The sequence below is a fragment of the Melanotaenia boesemani genome, chromosome 5, assembly GCF_017639745.1.
Source record: "Melanotaenia boesemani isolate fMelBoe1 chromosome 5, fMelBoe1.pri, whole genome shotgun sequence".
In the NCBI taxonomy this organism is placed as follows: domain Eukaryota; kingdom Metazoa; phylum Chordata; class Actinopteri; order Atheriniformes; family Melanotaeniidae; genus Melanotaenia; species Melanotaenia boesemani.
The window spans coordinates 24,304,445-24,319,127 of NC_055686.1; the positions used below are offsets into that span (position 1 = coordinate 24,304,445).

General features: G+C 38.0%; 2 protein-coding genes across 4 annotated transcripts; one reads left to right on the forward strand and one right to left on the reverse strand.

The window, feature by feature from the left end:
• The first annotated feature begins 2,038 nt into the window (after positions 1 to 2,038).
• On the forward strand, positions 2,039 to 5,832 carry tex261 (testis expressed 261). The gene is made up of 6 exons (XM_041984978.1): positions 2,039 to 2,214; positions 4,327 to 4,406; positions 4,501 to 4,654; positions 4,907 to 4,974; positions 5,100 to 5,202; positions 5,606 to 5,832. Exons 1-6 carry the CDS (start codon positions 2,145 to 2,147, stop codon positions 5,719 to 5,721), a joined length of 591 nt encoding a protein of 196 aa, XP_041840912.1. The 5' UTR covers positions 2,039 to 2,144; the 3' UTR covers positions 5,722 to 5,832.
• Positions 5,833 to 6,060: 228 nt separating this feature from the next.
• Positions 6,061 to 14,244, reverse strand: ankrd53 (ankyrin repeat domain 53). 3 transcript variants are annotated; one of them, XM_041984975.1, is made up of 6 exons: positions 13,779 to 14,244; positions 11,857 to 11,944; positions 10,905 to 11,104; positions 10,553 to 10,717; positions 9,240 to 9,360; positions 6,061 to 8,553 (listed from the first exon to the last, which is right to left on the reverse strand). In XM_041984975.1, exons 2-6 carry the CDS (start codon positions 11,905 to 11,907, stop codon positions 7,984 to 7,986), a joined length of 1,107 nt encoding a protein of 368 aa, XP_041840909.1. In that variant the 5' UTR covers positions 11,908 to 11,944; positions 13,779 to 14,244; the 3' UTR covers positions 6,061 to 7,983. The 3 variants fall into 3 exon arrangements, with proteins under 3 accessions (XP_041840909.1, XP_041840908.1, XP_041840907.1); XM_041984974.1 differs by having other exon boundaries at positions 13,643 to 14,244; XM_041984973.1 differs by lacking the exon at positions 13,779 to 14,244 and adding an exon at positions 12,249 to 12,479.
• Between the last annotated feature and the right edge of the window lie 439 nt (positions 14,245 to 14,683).

Below are 14,683 nucleotides of genomic sequence, written 5' to 3' on the forward strand. Positions count from 1 at the left end.
CAAGATGACATAAAGCATGAGTGCTACAGTTTTGTTAAGCAAATTTTGTTCCTGTATTTTTAAAATTGAGGTTGCCATTCAATCTGCTTTAATTTGCTTGACAGGAACTCACCCAAACATGATAATAAGTTTATTAAATGTGCAAGTCTTTAATTACATGTAGCTCAGTCAAAGACCCAAGAGTTTAGATTTGAAAAGGGAAATAACAACAAATATAATTTGTTTATTTAGGGCTTTAATTATTTTGATTTGAACGCTAATTTAATTCCACCAGTGGCTTAACATGGTACAGCTGGTAAAACACTGAAAAATAGTACATCTACATTTTGGCTTTCAACCTTAACATACTAAGGTCTAACTACGCTTAAGTAAGGTCACACAATTTTTAATAAAAAAGAAAGATTGTTTGCACCATCTTGTGTGTAAAGATTTCAAATCATTACTAGATGAGGTGGATGCTGCTTACGGTTGCTTGCTCTTGCTGGCTATGGTCTGGTGGCTTAGTTGCAGAAAGATTTTGCAGAAATGTATTGACCTGCTGTCTGAGACTCTCTCCTATATGGTGGCACGCAAGGAGAGGGAGCAGCACGAAGAACTGTGTGAACTGTCAGACCATGTATGATTTCTTGATTTGGAATTTCTTCCAGCCATGAACAGCAAAGTAAAGACAAAGATATGTTGGACATGATAAGGTATGTAAATACATTAAAAGCCAAAGTGTGCAGCAGAATTATATTGAAACCTAAAAAGACTGACACACTACATGATAGAACATTTTCTGTTCTTGTTTTCTAAAGTAACAGCTGAATTGCATCCGTGGCTTCAGTAAATGGTTAACAGGGGACAAATTGCAACCAGTGTTAGGTTGCAGTTTTCTACTTAGTTTGACCCTTTTTTCCACTAGAATGCACATAAAATAGCTTAAATGTAACACAGAAGTGCAAGACGATTTTTTCCTCGCTATGAGCACTGATGTCGATTTCAGCCACAGATATCTTTGTGAGATGATCTTTTAATAACAGAGAGTAATTAAAACAAGGTACAGAACACTCTTGACATACTATCTTCATTTATACAGTGTTATTAATACAAAACAATCAACATTTATATTGACTGACAAACAATGCAATCATTGTGTTTAGATTAACTCCTGACATGCTGATCCATTGCTGTCTCTGTGAGAACACTATAATGATCTCCATGAGCTTACAGAGCATTGTATGGAATCAAAGTCATCACACTCATTTCAGTTAATTTTTATTGCAGTAATGCATATTTTAGTTTTTTGTTTAGGGCTAATTTTAAAAATTGAGGGTGTTTTATTTCAGATTATATTGCCTATGACAGAACATACAGATGTTACATACAGGGCCAAGCTGATTCCACAAGTGTTCAGTAGGGTTGAGGTTTGGGCTTACAGCAGGCCTTTCCATCCTCTCCACTCCCAGAAAGGTAGGCTACTCTGTGATAATCATAATCCTGGCTCTGTGGGGGAGAGCATTCTCATTCTGGAGGATGGACTTAGGTCCCAGATTCTGGAGATACAGGATCACCACTGACTCCAGAATCTCATTCTGACATATTGGAAGGATTTTTGGAGCACTGCCCACACATTTAGCAAAGTTGCTCATTGCATAAATGCACAATCCTTACAAGTTGTATCTGATTGTAAAGGTGACTAATCAAACAATAATAATGTATAATACAATACCAATCATATTACTAAAGAAGAGAAATATTTAGCAAACTTAAATTTCCTAACATTTAGTGCCAAGTTTATTTGATTTATTTATAATCTGTTTAATTAGATTTTTTCATTCTATTTAATTTCTTATCAATATAAATGGTACATTTTGACTGATCTTATTTTTTTATTTTTTATTTTTAAAGAAAAAAAAAGAAACATTAACACATAAGGTGAACGTCTGACAGAAATGGTATCTCTCCTCCCACCACAGGTGGCGCTATAAAGAAAATAACACCATACTTCCTGTCGCTGAGGCCTTCTTTTATTGCTCTCCTTAGCTTGTGTTAAAACACAGCGGAAGGAACTTTGACCAGCGCTAGTTAGCAGCCGGCTAGCTGTTTACTGTATTGTTTTCTTCTTTTTTTTTGTTTAAGTGTGTTGTGGCATATGCAGAGAGATGTGGTTTATTTATTTACTAAGCTGGCTTTCGTTGGTGGTCCAGATATCCTTTGTCACTCTAGCAATAGGTAAGTGTTTTTAAAAAACATTGCTAGTGCTAACGAAATAGCTAATACTTGCTTGCTAATGTTAACGTAATCTGTAGATAAATTAGCAACCATCAACATTAATGTGGGTCAGTTATAAAAACACTAAGTGTGTTAGCATCAGCTCCAATAACTAAATGTGAAAAATAATCACGATCTCTTACGTGCAGATAACTTACAATCATCTCAATCAGACAACTTTCAAGCACAATTTAGTTATGACACTAGGATAAGATTGATATTATTTTTTATGATTGCCCACTTTCAAGTAAACGTAAAACATACACAGTTTTTTTTTTGTATTTCACAAGCTTTCTTAGGATTAGGGAAGTCTTCGCCACTGATTTATAAAAAATTGCTAAATAGCATATAGATTTTCTAATCGTCAGGGTTATCGACACTAACTTAACAAAGATTAACAAACCGTAGAGGTATTGTGTTTGCCACCCGGTAAAGATGAACCGAAGTATCCCCAAAACGCCATCTTAAGTACGAAAGTTGTAATGTAATGTAAGCTAATGAGAACTTGCCAGCCACTGCCTGAAGAAAAGTGTTTGTTTACCTCTGGTATTGCTGTACTTTGGTTCAAGATTATATGTCTAGTATGCTCTTTGGCTATGACTTTGAGCCAACAACAGATTTAAGTCGTTCAGAGCACATAGAGAAATCTACATGGAGGTTCATGTCTGTCCACGTTGACAGTTAGTTACCTGGCCACGTTAAAGGCTGCTGCAGCTGTCAGGTGTGTCAGACACACCCATGGCTGTTTTCCTTGTTTTAATTTCTGCACTAAGATCAAATTATTTTGAAAGTAAAACTTTTGTGGGGGGGAAATCTCTGTACAGCCTAAAAATGTAAATTCATCCATTATTGTGTTTTGTTTTATATAACCATGTAGTTGCAAGTTTAAAAGTAATTCTCCTACCTTGCACTAATGGTTCTATCTTAACTTAAAAAAGTTAAAATCACCAATCTGCTGTCTGACTGCAAGTGAATGTGTCCAATTCTCGACAGGTGTGCTGGCAGGTCTTTATGTTTTTGAAGGCTTCCCAGTGTTGATGGTGGTAATCGGCCTCTTTACAAACCTGGTTTACTTTACTTAGCTGCATTGGGAGACCCCTCTTCCCTCCTACCATGTGTTTCTTATGCTGTGAATGTATGAATTATGTGTTTTTATGTACCGAGGTGTTTTTTTTTTTTTTTTTTTTTTTTTTTTATCTCTATACTGGGCCCATCAAGGCCCAATGTAGAGATACCTTTTTTTTTCTGTCTAGCCTCATCCCGTTACTCTACCTCATGTTATCTTTTCCATCTGTGATAATGGCGTGCTACACTTCGGCTGCTGCATCAGTCTGCCTAATCCTGTTTGTTCTATATGTTGTTGTTGTCTACTCTTGGACGGGTTTGTACTTGAAAAAAATTCGTTGCACCTGTTGCAATGACAATAAAGTTTCATTCATTCATAATAGACTGCTGTAAAATGACGTTCCATTTGATTCAAGCAGCCGAAGAACAGAAAACCAGCAAGAACTTGGACAATACATTTTTTTATTTTAATTATAGATTTTAATTAGGCATTTCGAGAAGTTTTCCCAGATTTATAAAACCAAGCAAAATAATATAATTATTTGGCTGGATGGATTAGATTGAGAATTTCTACAAACTTGTTTTAAGTTTTTAAAAAGTTATTTTTATTTCAATCATATTTATACTATTTAGGCACTTTTTACCTGACAATCTATGATCATTTAGACAGTAAAATTACTTATTATTAAATTTTTATTGATGATTTTTAAAACATTGATTTAAGTTTATATTGTTTTTTAAATTGTGCTTTTATAGACGTTCTTTGTAACATCACAACAGCATGATACTGCAATTAAAAACAAGATTTCATATATCAAAAGACACCCCAACTATCAAATATCTGGTCAAATCTTAGTATTAACGAGTTCTGTTTGTTTTTTTCAGCTTTTTTTGTACTTATAATCAGAAATTTGTGAATGCAGTCAATCCAGTGTATTTTCTGTCATATTTGTCTCTACTTTTCTTGTTTTCCTGTTTCTTTACTCATCACCTTTGGTCTTCATCCAGCTGCTGGCCTGTACTACTTGGCAGAACTAATAGAAGAATACACAGTAGCCACCAGTCGAATAATAAAGTACATGATACTGGTGAGTAAGTGGGCTTGCTTTTAAGCATATCTTTCTGTGAAACGCACAGTTAAAATCACCAATCTGCTGTCTGACTACAAGTGAATGTGTCCAGTTCTCGACAGGTGTGCTGGCAGGTCTTTATGTTTTTGAAGGCTTCCCAGTGTTGATGGTGGTAGTCGGCCTCTTCACAAACCTGGTGTACTTTGGCCTCCTACAGACCTTTCCCTACATACTCCTGAGCTCCCCAAACTTCATCCTGTCCTGTGGTAAATATGACACAATCTGACTTTTTAAGTGTTTATTTGAGAAAAAAAACAAATGACTACATTCAGGTTCACTGTAAAGAAATAAAAACAAACAAAACCAAGGAAGCTGGATTTATATGCATTTACTCTAATGGTTATCACTCATTAAGCTGAATCAATGGCCATCATCTTCCAGCAATTGGAATTTGTTATGGTTTTAATTTTTTTGTATAAATTAGTTTTTTCCAAAAATGTTTCTTTTTAACATTGCAGTGTTGGTGGTGGTGAATCATTACATGGCCTTCCAGTACTTCGCACAAGAGTATTACCCATTCTCAGAGGTGATCTCGTCTCAGATTTAGGCCCTGTATACTTTTATATATAGTACTTTGTGAGTGACAAAATATTTCCCTCTATAATTTCAGTTTCTTGTCTAATGTTCCATTTGTTTTCTGACTGCTCTCAGGTGCTGGCGTACTTCACCATTTGCCTGTGGGTGATTCCCTTTGCCTTCTTTGTGTCATTGTCAGCGGGAGAAAATGTACTTCCATCCACCATGCAGCAAGGAGGTGAGAGTCACACATACATTCATTCTGCTTTACGTTGCTTTGTGATGGGTAGGGGTTAAGGGTTCACTATACTTAAATGCAAGGGCTTTCAAAGTCCCCCCCACTTGAATAAAACTAAAATAGAACTATAATGTACTTCATGTTTTATTGGTTACCGACCTTTATCATTTTTACGTCAGCATGTGTCTGTTAGGTTTATCTTAGGTGCTCTCTACAGCCCGGCTTGGTCAGTTGGTAAAGCGTTTAACTGCTAATCTCAGTGTCATGAGCACCATATACAACACTCCCTTTTCCTGTTCCACATTAGCATACCACCTAGTTTACATGTGCCTCCCTACTTTTCTCATTCCACTGGATTGTGAAATAACTTTCTTCTTTCATTTTCACCTTTTTCCTGTTTTAGATGATGTGGTGTCAAACTATTTCACTAAGGGCAAACGGGGGAAGAGGTCTGGAATCCTCCTCGTGTTCTCTTTCCTCAAGGAGGCAGTGCTGCCCAGTCGACAGAAAATGTACTAAGGAGCTCGAATTTGGGGTACAGCCTGGGTCAGGGCTGGGGGTATGTGAATGTGTTGGAGATCGAGGGAAAGCAGGAAGGACAGTGGAAATCGTTCATGGATGGGACTAAATCAAAAAAAGTGGCCAAAAGGGGAAGGAAAACCACACATACAGGATGGACCAATGAATGGAACAGAGCTTCCTGATGGACAAGGCGATGAGTTTACACAGCCCATGTTCGTCTTTGCATTTTTACTGACTGCCAACATCTACCGGAGGCCTCTGTTTGGAGATCTTGTCTGTAGCGCAACGTTTCATATAGTCTTGTTGGACTTGATCTTTTTTTTTTTCTTTTTTTTAAAGTTTTAGTATTAAAGTATGTATGAGCAGAGTTTGAAATTAACAACAACAAAGTGTAAATTTTGGGCTGAGCAGTTAAAATACTTAGAAGTCTTCTTGAATAAGCTTTTTTTTCATTTATATATGGTAAGTCTCACCTTTATCTACTTAAAGACACAAAGTAGTGTTAAAGCCAGGTAGTGTGGCAGCGGGACCCTTAAAAACATCCTCTTCCTGACTTGTGATGGGTTTTAAGATTAATGAGACAGACTACTTGTACAATACAGGATGATCCTAGAAAGAAAATCACAGACAATATTTAAATGACAAGTCAGCTGCTGGGAAAAAATATAATGCTACTGGTGACTATACAAACCCTTAACTAAATTAAGTACATAAGAAACGGCGCTCTGTAAAGCTGTAAAGAATTTGTCTTATTCCCACTACAAGGTGTAATCGGGTATAAATATACTACAGTGCAACATCACAGAGCTGAAAAGCAGGTATAAAAAGACACTTAACCCTCAGGGTAGTTTATTTCTACCCTGGATCATCTCCATTTGGCTGCTAGAATAAATCATCTTGTGGAATTAGTTTAGATCTGCTTCAGCACATTCACAATCACCAGCATCCTAGAGTGGCTTCCTGCTTGTCTGGGTTTTGAACTGTTTGTAAGAATTTGAAAAGAGAAACAGCTTTTTTTTTTTTTTTTTAATTGATTGAAGATTAAGATCAGCATCAAAGGCAAATGTAAATCCTTCTAAAGATCAAACCTGTGCAATGATATATATTTTTTTTTTACGATGACTGGTTTTTTTGGGGGGACTGACATGTGCTCAGTGTGGTTTTATGAAAGAAACATTGAAGATGCCGAAATCCTTTTTACCAATTACTGTATGATTCGTCATGGGCTGGTATGCACACAACTGTGAAATAAAAGATTTTGTTTCAACTAACTTGCTGAACAACTGGTTATTTTTACAGCTTGGCATTTTAAGAAGACAAGGCAGAAGTAGTAGTCATGGTTATTTTCAATTAAATAAGGTCAGAGTAACCAGTCAGCTATAAATTTTAAAGCTTTGCTCTGTCAAGGATTTGAGTTTGTGTGTCTGACAGTCAAAATGGATGGCATTAAGTTATCCTAGTCCCATGTGGGTTTTTCACAGAGGGAGTACCAGGTTCATGCCAGTGTGGACTTTGACCCCCACTGAGGTGTGAAGTGCTTCATGAAGTAAAAGAAAAAAGACAAAACCACAACGTGTGCATACACACACACATATACACGTATCTTCATCTGACAGGCCACAGCTCGTGGTTTGCACTCGCATGCTGTTGACAAGCCCTCACCTGGATCCCAATTCATTTCCCTGGGGGAGATCAGTGAAAGTGCAGAGATACATCTGTGACAGGTGACCCAGTTCACTGAGGTTTTCTCACCTTTCACTCACCCCTGTGCTAACCCTGCTTCTGTCGCCACAGCATCTGGAGTGTGTGGCATTTTTGATGTTGCTTTGAGCAGAGCTTGTGGCCTGGCTGGTTGTTGTAGAAGTGAAAGGTTTCTTTTTTTTATGGCTCTAAAATTTTATAAAACCACACTGAAACCATAAGATCTTTTGGTCTATTTGGAATTTCAGGGTAAAGCACTTGTGGTTTGGGTTTTATCCAGCACACAGTACAAATGTTTTATCAGACTCTTGGGCTCGTAGGTTTGTTTTTTCAAATTTTCCTGAGGAGTTGCTATGATGTGGTGGGGTGCATAATTCTGCTCAAGTTTACATGTAAAAGAGTTGCTGGGTTTATCAAAGTGATGTTTGATGTTAAGTGATGCCAAAACCCTGTTTTCCTGCATGATGGCTTCTTAACATTTAACTTTTACATTAAGTTTAAATTGAGTTTTAATGTGTTTCTTCTATATCCATCAATCAGCATCTAGATGAAATTTGCTCAGTAGTGTCCAGGCTCTAGCATCTCAGCCAGGTGCATGGCCATCTCTGTCCAAGGGGAGGTGCGCCGCCCCTGAGGGCATCCTAGATGTTGGACCTTGTCAATATTCTGTGGCTCAAACTGCTGCAGTGTGGCGATCCTTGAGGGGAACGCTCTTGGGAACAGCACCCTTTCAACCACATCCAGAGGTAGTTTAGGGATGGAATGAGGCATGTCATCCCACTTGGTGCTGTACTGAAGCTGTCTGCTGTTAGTGTCCTTCCACAATGTGACACTGTCTCTGAGGTCCAGCTCTGCAGGGGGTTTCTCTGGCTGGAGGCCCATGAAAATACTCCAGGGACTGGTAGATAAGGCTGCAGGTTGCTTTAACTGAGTGCTCCTTACTTCCTGAGGGTCATCTGGCTTGCGCTTACACAAGCTTTTGCTTTGTTTTGGTTTATAGCTGGTCTGGTCTGGTAACAGACACTGTGCATGGTACTGGCTCACTCTCTGCACTCTGGAAGAGAAATCCTTCAGGAGAGGCAAGCCTTTCTTGTTTGCCCACTCCGCCATCTTCTCATCAGTGAGTGTCTAAAAATTGGAAATAAGAAATTGCACATAATAATGTAATGTTTGCATTTAGAAAATACTTTAACAGTGTGTTTCAGCTGAATTTTCTTATTTTTTAATTATTATTATTTATTTGTGTTATATAGTATAGTATATAGTAATTCTGAACCTGACAGGGAAACAAAGAGAAAAAAGAGTGAAACAAGGGTAAAAAGAAAAGGAGTAAAGAATCAAAAGAACATAAATTAAATGTGGAAACAGAGTAGGCTGCCTTAATCATATTACAATAATATAAATAATATCAGTGCTAGTAAGAAAAGAATTTAAAAAAGAAATAAGTAAATACAAGAAGAGTAAGACCAGGCACAACCTGACATTCAGCTGCTACTACTAGACATGAGGTAAATAAAAAGCATGGTACAATCTCCATGAGAGAAAGCCACAGATACACAAACAAAATACAGATACACAAACAGCAGCAGTAAAATAAAAAATAAAGCAAAAATTTCAATTGAATTTTCAAATGCAAGAGCAACAAAATACCACCCATACAAGATAATGACATACTAGTGCTCTGACTTTTGATTATTGTATAGTCCTCATATGTTTGTATGTGTATGCCTTTTCTGATTCTATTAAAATTTAACATATTTATTACATGGATCCATAATGTTGATTGAAACAGTTTCTACATTATGCAAACTCACCTTTTTATCATTATTTTTCTGTTTGGCAGTATTCACAAGATCTCCGTATAATGCTTGAACCAATTTTCTTTCCTCCATTTCTCTCTTCTTGTCTGCATGCCACAAACAGCTTTTCAGATACCTGCAAACACACAAGAGATCCAATCAAATGTACAGTGGGGTGAAAAAGTGTTTGCCTCCTTCCTGATGTCTTATTTTTTGCATGTTTGTCACACTTAAATGTTTCAGATCATCAAACACATTTATATATTAGTCAAAGACAGCACAAGTAAACACAATGCAATTTTTAAATTAAGGTTTTTATTATTAAAGGAGAAAACATCCAAACCTACATGGCCCTGTATGAAAGAGTGATTGCCCCTCCTGTTAAAACATAACTTAACTGTGGTTTATCACAGTTCAATTTCTCTAGCCAGACCCAGGCCTGATTACTGCTGCCTGTTCTCAATCAAGAAATCCCTTAAACAGAACCTGCCTGACAAAGTGAATTAGACTAAAAGATCCTCAAAAGCTAGACGTCATGCCCAGATCCAAAGAAATTCAGGAATAAATGAGCAAGAACGTAATTGAGCGCTATCAGTCTGGAAAAGGTTATAAAGCCATTTCTATACTTTTGGGACTCCAGCGAACCACAGTGAGAGCCATTATCCACAATTTGTGAAAAGATGGAACAGTGGTAAACCTTCTCAGGAGTGGCTGGCCGACCAAAATTACCCCAAAAGTGCAGCAAAAAGTTATCCAAGAGGTCACAAAAAACCGCACAACAACATCCAAAAAACTGCTGGTCTCACTTGCTTCAGATAAGGTCACCATGAGAAAGAGACCGGGCAAAAATCCCCCCGTGACATAAAGCATGTTTTAAATAAATGTTAAAGTACTAAAAGTGCTAAAGTAAATTAAACAGACATAAAAAAAAACACACAACAAGAACTCACACACAAAAACAACAACTCATTGTGTCTTGAATGAAAGGGAGAAAATATGAGTCTTTAAAATAGGTGTTTCAGAAATTTGAGGCTGCAGCTAAAACAGCCAGATCTGCTCGAAGCTTCAACTTCATCTTTGGAACAACCAAGAGCAAATGATCAGCTGACTTTAGAGACCATAAGAGAGATGAAGTAAGACTGAGGGGCAGGGTGGACCGAGGTCAATAAGACATTTAAAACAAAAGAATTTTAAAATGAATTCCGTAGCACATAGAAAGCCTGTGAAGGGCAGCCAGAACATGTGCAGTATCTTTGAATAAGTCAACGAAAATGAACTCAAATGGTTTACTTAGAATTTCATATTGTCGTGAAGTTTTTGTTTCATACCTTGCTACTTTCCTGTGGCACCATATACGAGCCAAGTCCAGAGGTGTATGCCCCATGCTGTCCTTCTTCATCAGGTCTGCTCCAGCCTTCACCAGCATCTCTACGCACCTGAGGAGGCCCTTGGAGGCAGCCAGGTGCAGTGGGGTCTGCCCTGAGTGTGTGGTGCTGGTTAATAAGGAAAAAAGAAAAATCTGATCTTGTGTGCCACTGTTGTCTGGCCTGATTAGCAATACAACCTCCATCACAGTTGTCACACTCTGCACTTTGAGTCTATTTGAGTAGAACATACAACTAGACTGACACCAGACATAAATGAATGAATGATGACTATTTCACAGCAAAAAGCACCTACGCATTGACATCAGCTTCATGCTCGAGTAGGTATCTGAGGCAGGCAGAGGTGTTGGGGGAGGCCCCGAAGAACAAGACCATGTGAAGTGGGCGGTGTCCCTGGGAATCACTGCTGTTGATCCACCACTGCTTGGCCTCCACCAGGTTCTGGATGGAAATGAGTTCCCCATAAAGGCAAGCCACATGAAGCTCTGGCAGATCCTGGAGGACAGAGTGTAGCCGAGGAAAGGAAACTCTTTCTTCTATGATATGCACATCATTCAAAAAGTAGGTGAGCAAACATTCATACCCACCATCCCCATTTTGCATGATTCATTTTTATGGTACAAAAAAAAAAAAAAAAAAAAAGGATGGTGGAGTGGTAGTCCAGTGGTTACAGAGGTGGGCTTAGGTCTGGAGAACCTGGTTTTGAGTCCCTGGCGTGCCAACAGAGGTGAACCACTTTGGGCCTTTGAGCAAGGCCCTTAACCTCTCCTCCCCACCCGAGCACCGAAACATAGCAGCCCACTAATACATCTAGAGATAGGTCAAATACAGAGCTCAATTTCACAATTGGCAATTAAAAAATTAAAATATATTACTATTATTAAATTCACAGGCATGATTACATACATTAATGATGGCTGCATGCAATTTGGGTGCTTCAGGTTCAGGGTTCTCCTATTATACATGATTTCATGTTAAAAGTGATCAGCACATGGAGCTAGAATAAAACTATTGTTATATTTAAATCAGTGATAGTCTTTTGCCTATCTGTGGAGAGTCAAACAAAAGTAATTCTTAAATAAATAAAATAAAAACTCAACTAAATATTAGGGACTGTGATCTCGAAAATAGAATTTAATGATGTGTTTTAAAGTGCTGTTAATAATAAGACTTTTATATTCACATTTTTCACAATAATCAAATTTTTTTTTTTTTTTTTTTTATAGCCCAAGACTTGTCTACCCCACCTGTTTGTTTTCCGTCCTCTCTGGACTCTGAGCAGCGACAGCTGGTAACATCTGCCCACTGGAAGACGGGGCTCTGCGGGACCGGTTCCTGCCAAACAAAACCACCTAAAAACTGCTGTAGGTGCATAACTATGGTTTAAGGCGATAATAATAAAAATAACAATAAATCATTAGACTTTAACATGCGACAATTAACGCTTTAAAATTTTATTAAAACGATGGCTCATCGGCCTCACAGGTCTGAGTCATTAAAAGCTCAATATGGTGCTTAAAATTAAATCTCGAGTTCAAAACAGGTAGCGAAACTAAAGCGCAATAAAAGGTTAACCTAGGGGGTATAAGCACAGAAAGAAAAAAAAACCCCTTCTAGTTTTATAAATTATTTTAATTACCCGACTTTACATTTTCCACGTTTTTGTCTTCCGGGTTTGTTGACAGCCTCCATGGTTGCCATGGAAACGCGGTAACAAGGAAATGACAAGTTCATACAAGACAACAGACGACACCTGCTAGCTTGCTAGGATTTAATGCTGGTGTTGGATCAAAATTAAGTTAGCTGTTTATTTTGACCAGCTCATAATAATATATAACTTGGGTAACTAAAATTTTGCCCTCTTGCTTGTAGTGAAATAGAGATTTAAAAGAGTAAAATGCAAATAAGCAACTACAAAACTGTAGATAATTACAGTAACTGAACAAAATCTTATGGTTACACTGCTTTTTTTTGGACACAAAAAGTCTCTATTGTTGTCATATCTGGCATATTGGGAAGACATCCCTATTAATGTTTGTATTGTGGTGACATTTTAGACCACATACCCCTTTATTCTTTATATTATATTTTAATCTGGCTGAAGACTGTTAAAAATTTAAATTTAAGAGTAATCTACCATATTTAACCAAGAGATGAGTTTTAAATCATAGAAAACAAAAGCCCATGAACCAGCAAGTCAGGTGATAAATGCTTTTGAAACTAAGCTGCCACATTTATTCATATCTTTTACAGATATGTAATAGCTACACGTTTACCTTTCTCCTTAAGAACAAAAAACCTTTTATATACACAGTATATTCAGGAACACACTTCAATTAGAATATGAATCTTTCTATTAGCTTGTGAAAGATTAATTTAAATTCCTTGCAGCAGGCAGGAGGAAATGGATTCTTTCTCCTTCCACCATTGCTCTCTCTGCATATGCCACATCCCTTGCGTGCTCATATTGACAGTGTATTAGGATTTTCCGCTCGCACTTGGCTTAAGTAAAGCAGATCAATCCTGCCAATGCCGTGGAGGCCTCAGAGGCCTGTTTGGTACACTGTACCTCAGACCTGCTGCCACACGTGAAACTGATGTGTATTGGAACAGTTATAATCTCCGCTGGGTGGAGGGGGTCGATATTCTCACCAGGTAGCAGAATTCCCTGATCACAGCTATTGACCATTCAACCCCTGATTGTGCTGTAAGTGATGGACTGCATCTCAGTGAAGAACATAGTGTCATGACAGAAATAGAATATGTGCTGAACTTTTTAGAACATAATTGCTCATTATGTCTTAAATTTGGTTTAATTTTGAAATGGAGATTACCACAAAGGAATAAATACTTCCCATACACTGTATAAGATCAGTTCATCTTTGATGACTTTGGGATTGGTTTGGACGAGCTGTTTCCATACATTTGTTCTTATTTTATAATTGTGTTAAAAGGTTACTAATCTTATATGTTGTAGTAAACTTACTTTATCACTGTGTAGTTGAATATAACAGAAGTCCAATTATAAATTACCTAATTTCAAGGCAGACAGATGAGGCCTAAACTTTTGTCCACTTCTGTTGCTGTTACGTGTGAATGAGTAAATAAAAATGGTGGAAGAAGATCTTCTTGTTTGGTTTTTATATAATCTAGAGCAGTGGTTCTTAACCTGGGTTCGATCGAACCCTAGGGGTTCGGTGAGTCGGTCTCAGGGGTTCGGTGGAGCCTCCGCCGCAGAGGTCCACCCCTCAGTCTAGTCTGCAGTTAGTGAAAGCGTCCTGCTCTGAGATTTCCAACCGGTCCGCTTTGAGAGCGCTGGATAAGCAGCAGAGTGAGACCTCCTTCTCAGTCGGGACCACACATCGGAATTAGCCCGTTATCTCCCGAGCGCCGATCCAGGCAAATAAGGCGATCTAAAGGGTCGATCGCCGTACGGACTCACGACGTGGCGGCGGGGAACTGGTACTTTTACCCACTGTGATGACACGTTGTAAAACGGCTGTAAAGGAGTGGACGCGCTGCCAGCGTATCACTTCCTGTTTAACAACACCTTCTTTAATAACCCTCCGTCTGACCAGCGGTGTGCGTCAGTGACGTTGGGTTAGCGTTAGTGACGCCGACCCCACGTCCACCTCCAACCGCCAAAACGTGTGACTGTCGGTGTGTCGTGTGATTTCTTACAGAATATTTTACAGAAGTCACACTGAGGTAAGTTGTTTTGAGTTCATGCACTGTGTTGGTTTTGTTATTTGAACAAGGTGATATTAATGCACAATTCATTTCGTGCACCAGTAAAAAAAAATCATATTTTATTTTTTACTAAAGAAGGGTTCGGTGAAGGAGCATATGAAACTGGTGGGGTTCGGTGCCTCCAGCAAGGTTAAGAACCACTGATCTAGAGATTGCTCAAATGTTACATGGTGTTTTATATCTTTTTAAAATATTTTCCATTACAAATACCTTAAAGAGTCTTATTGGATGTTTTTTTTTATACTAGTCTAAAAAAATTATGTTAGAAAAGCAAAATAGCTAAAAATGGAAAATCCAGAATTTCTTTCTATATTGTTTAACATG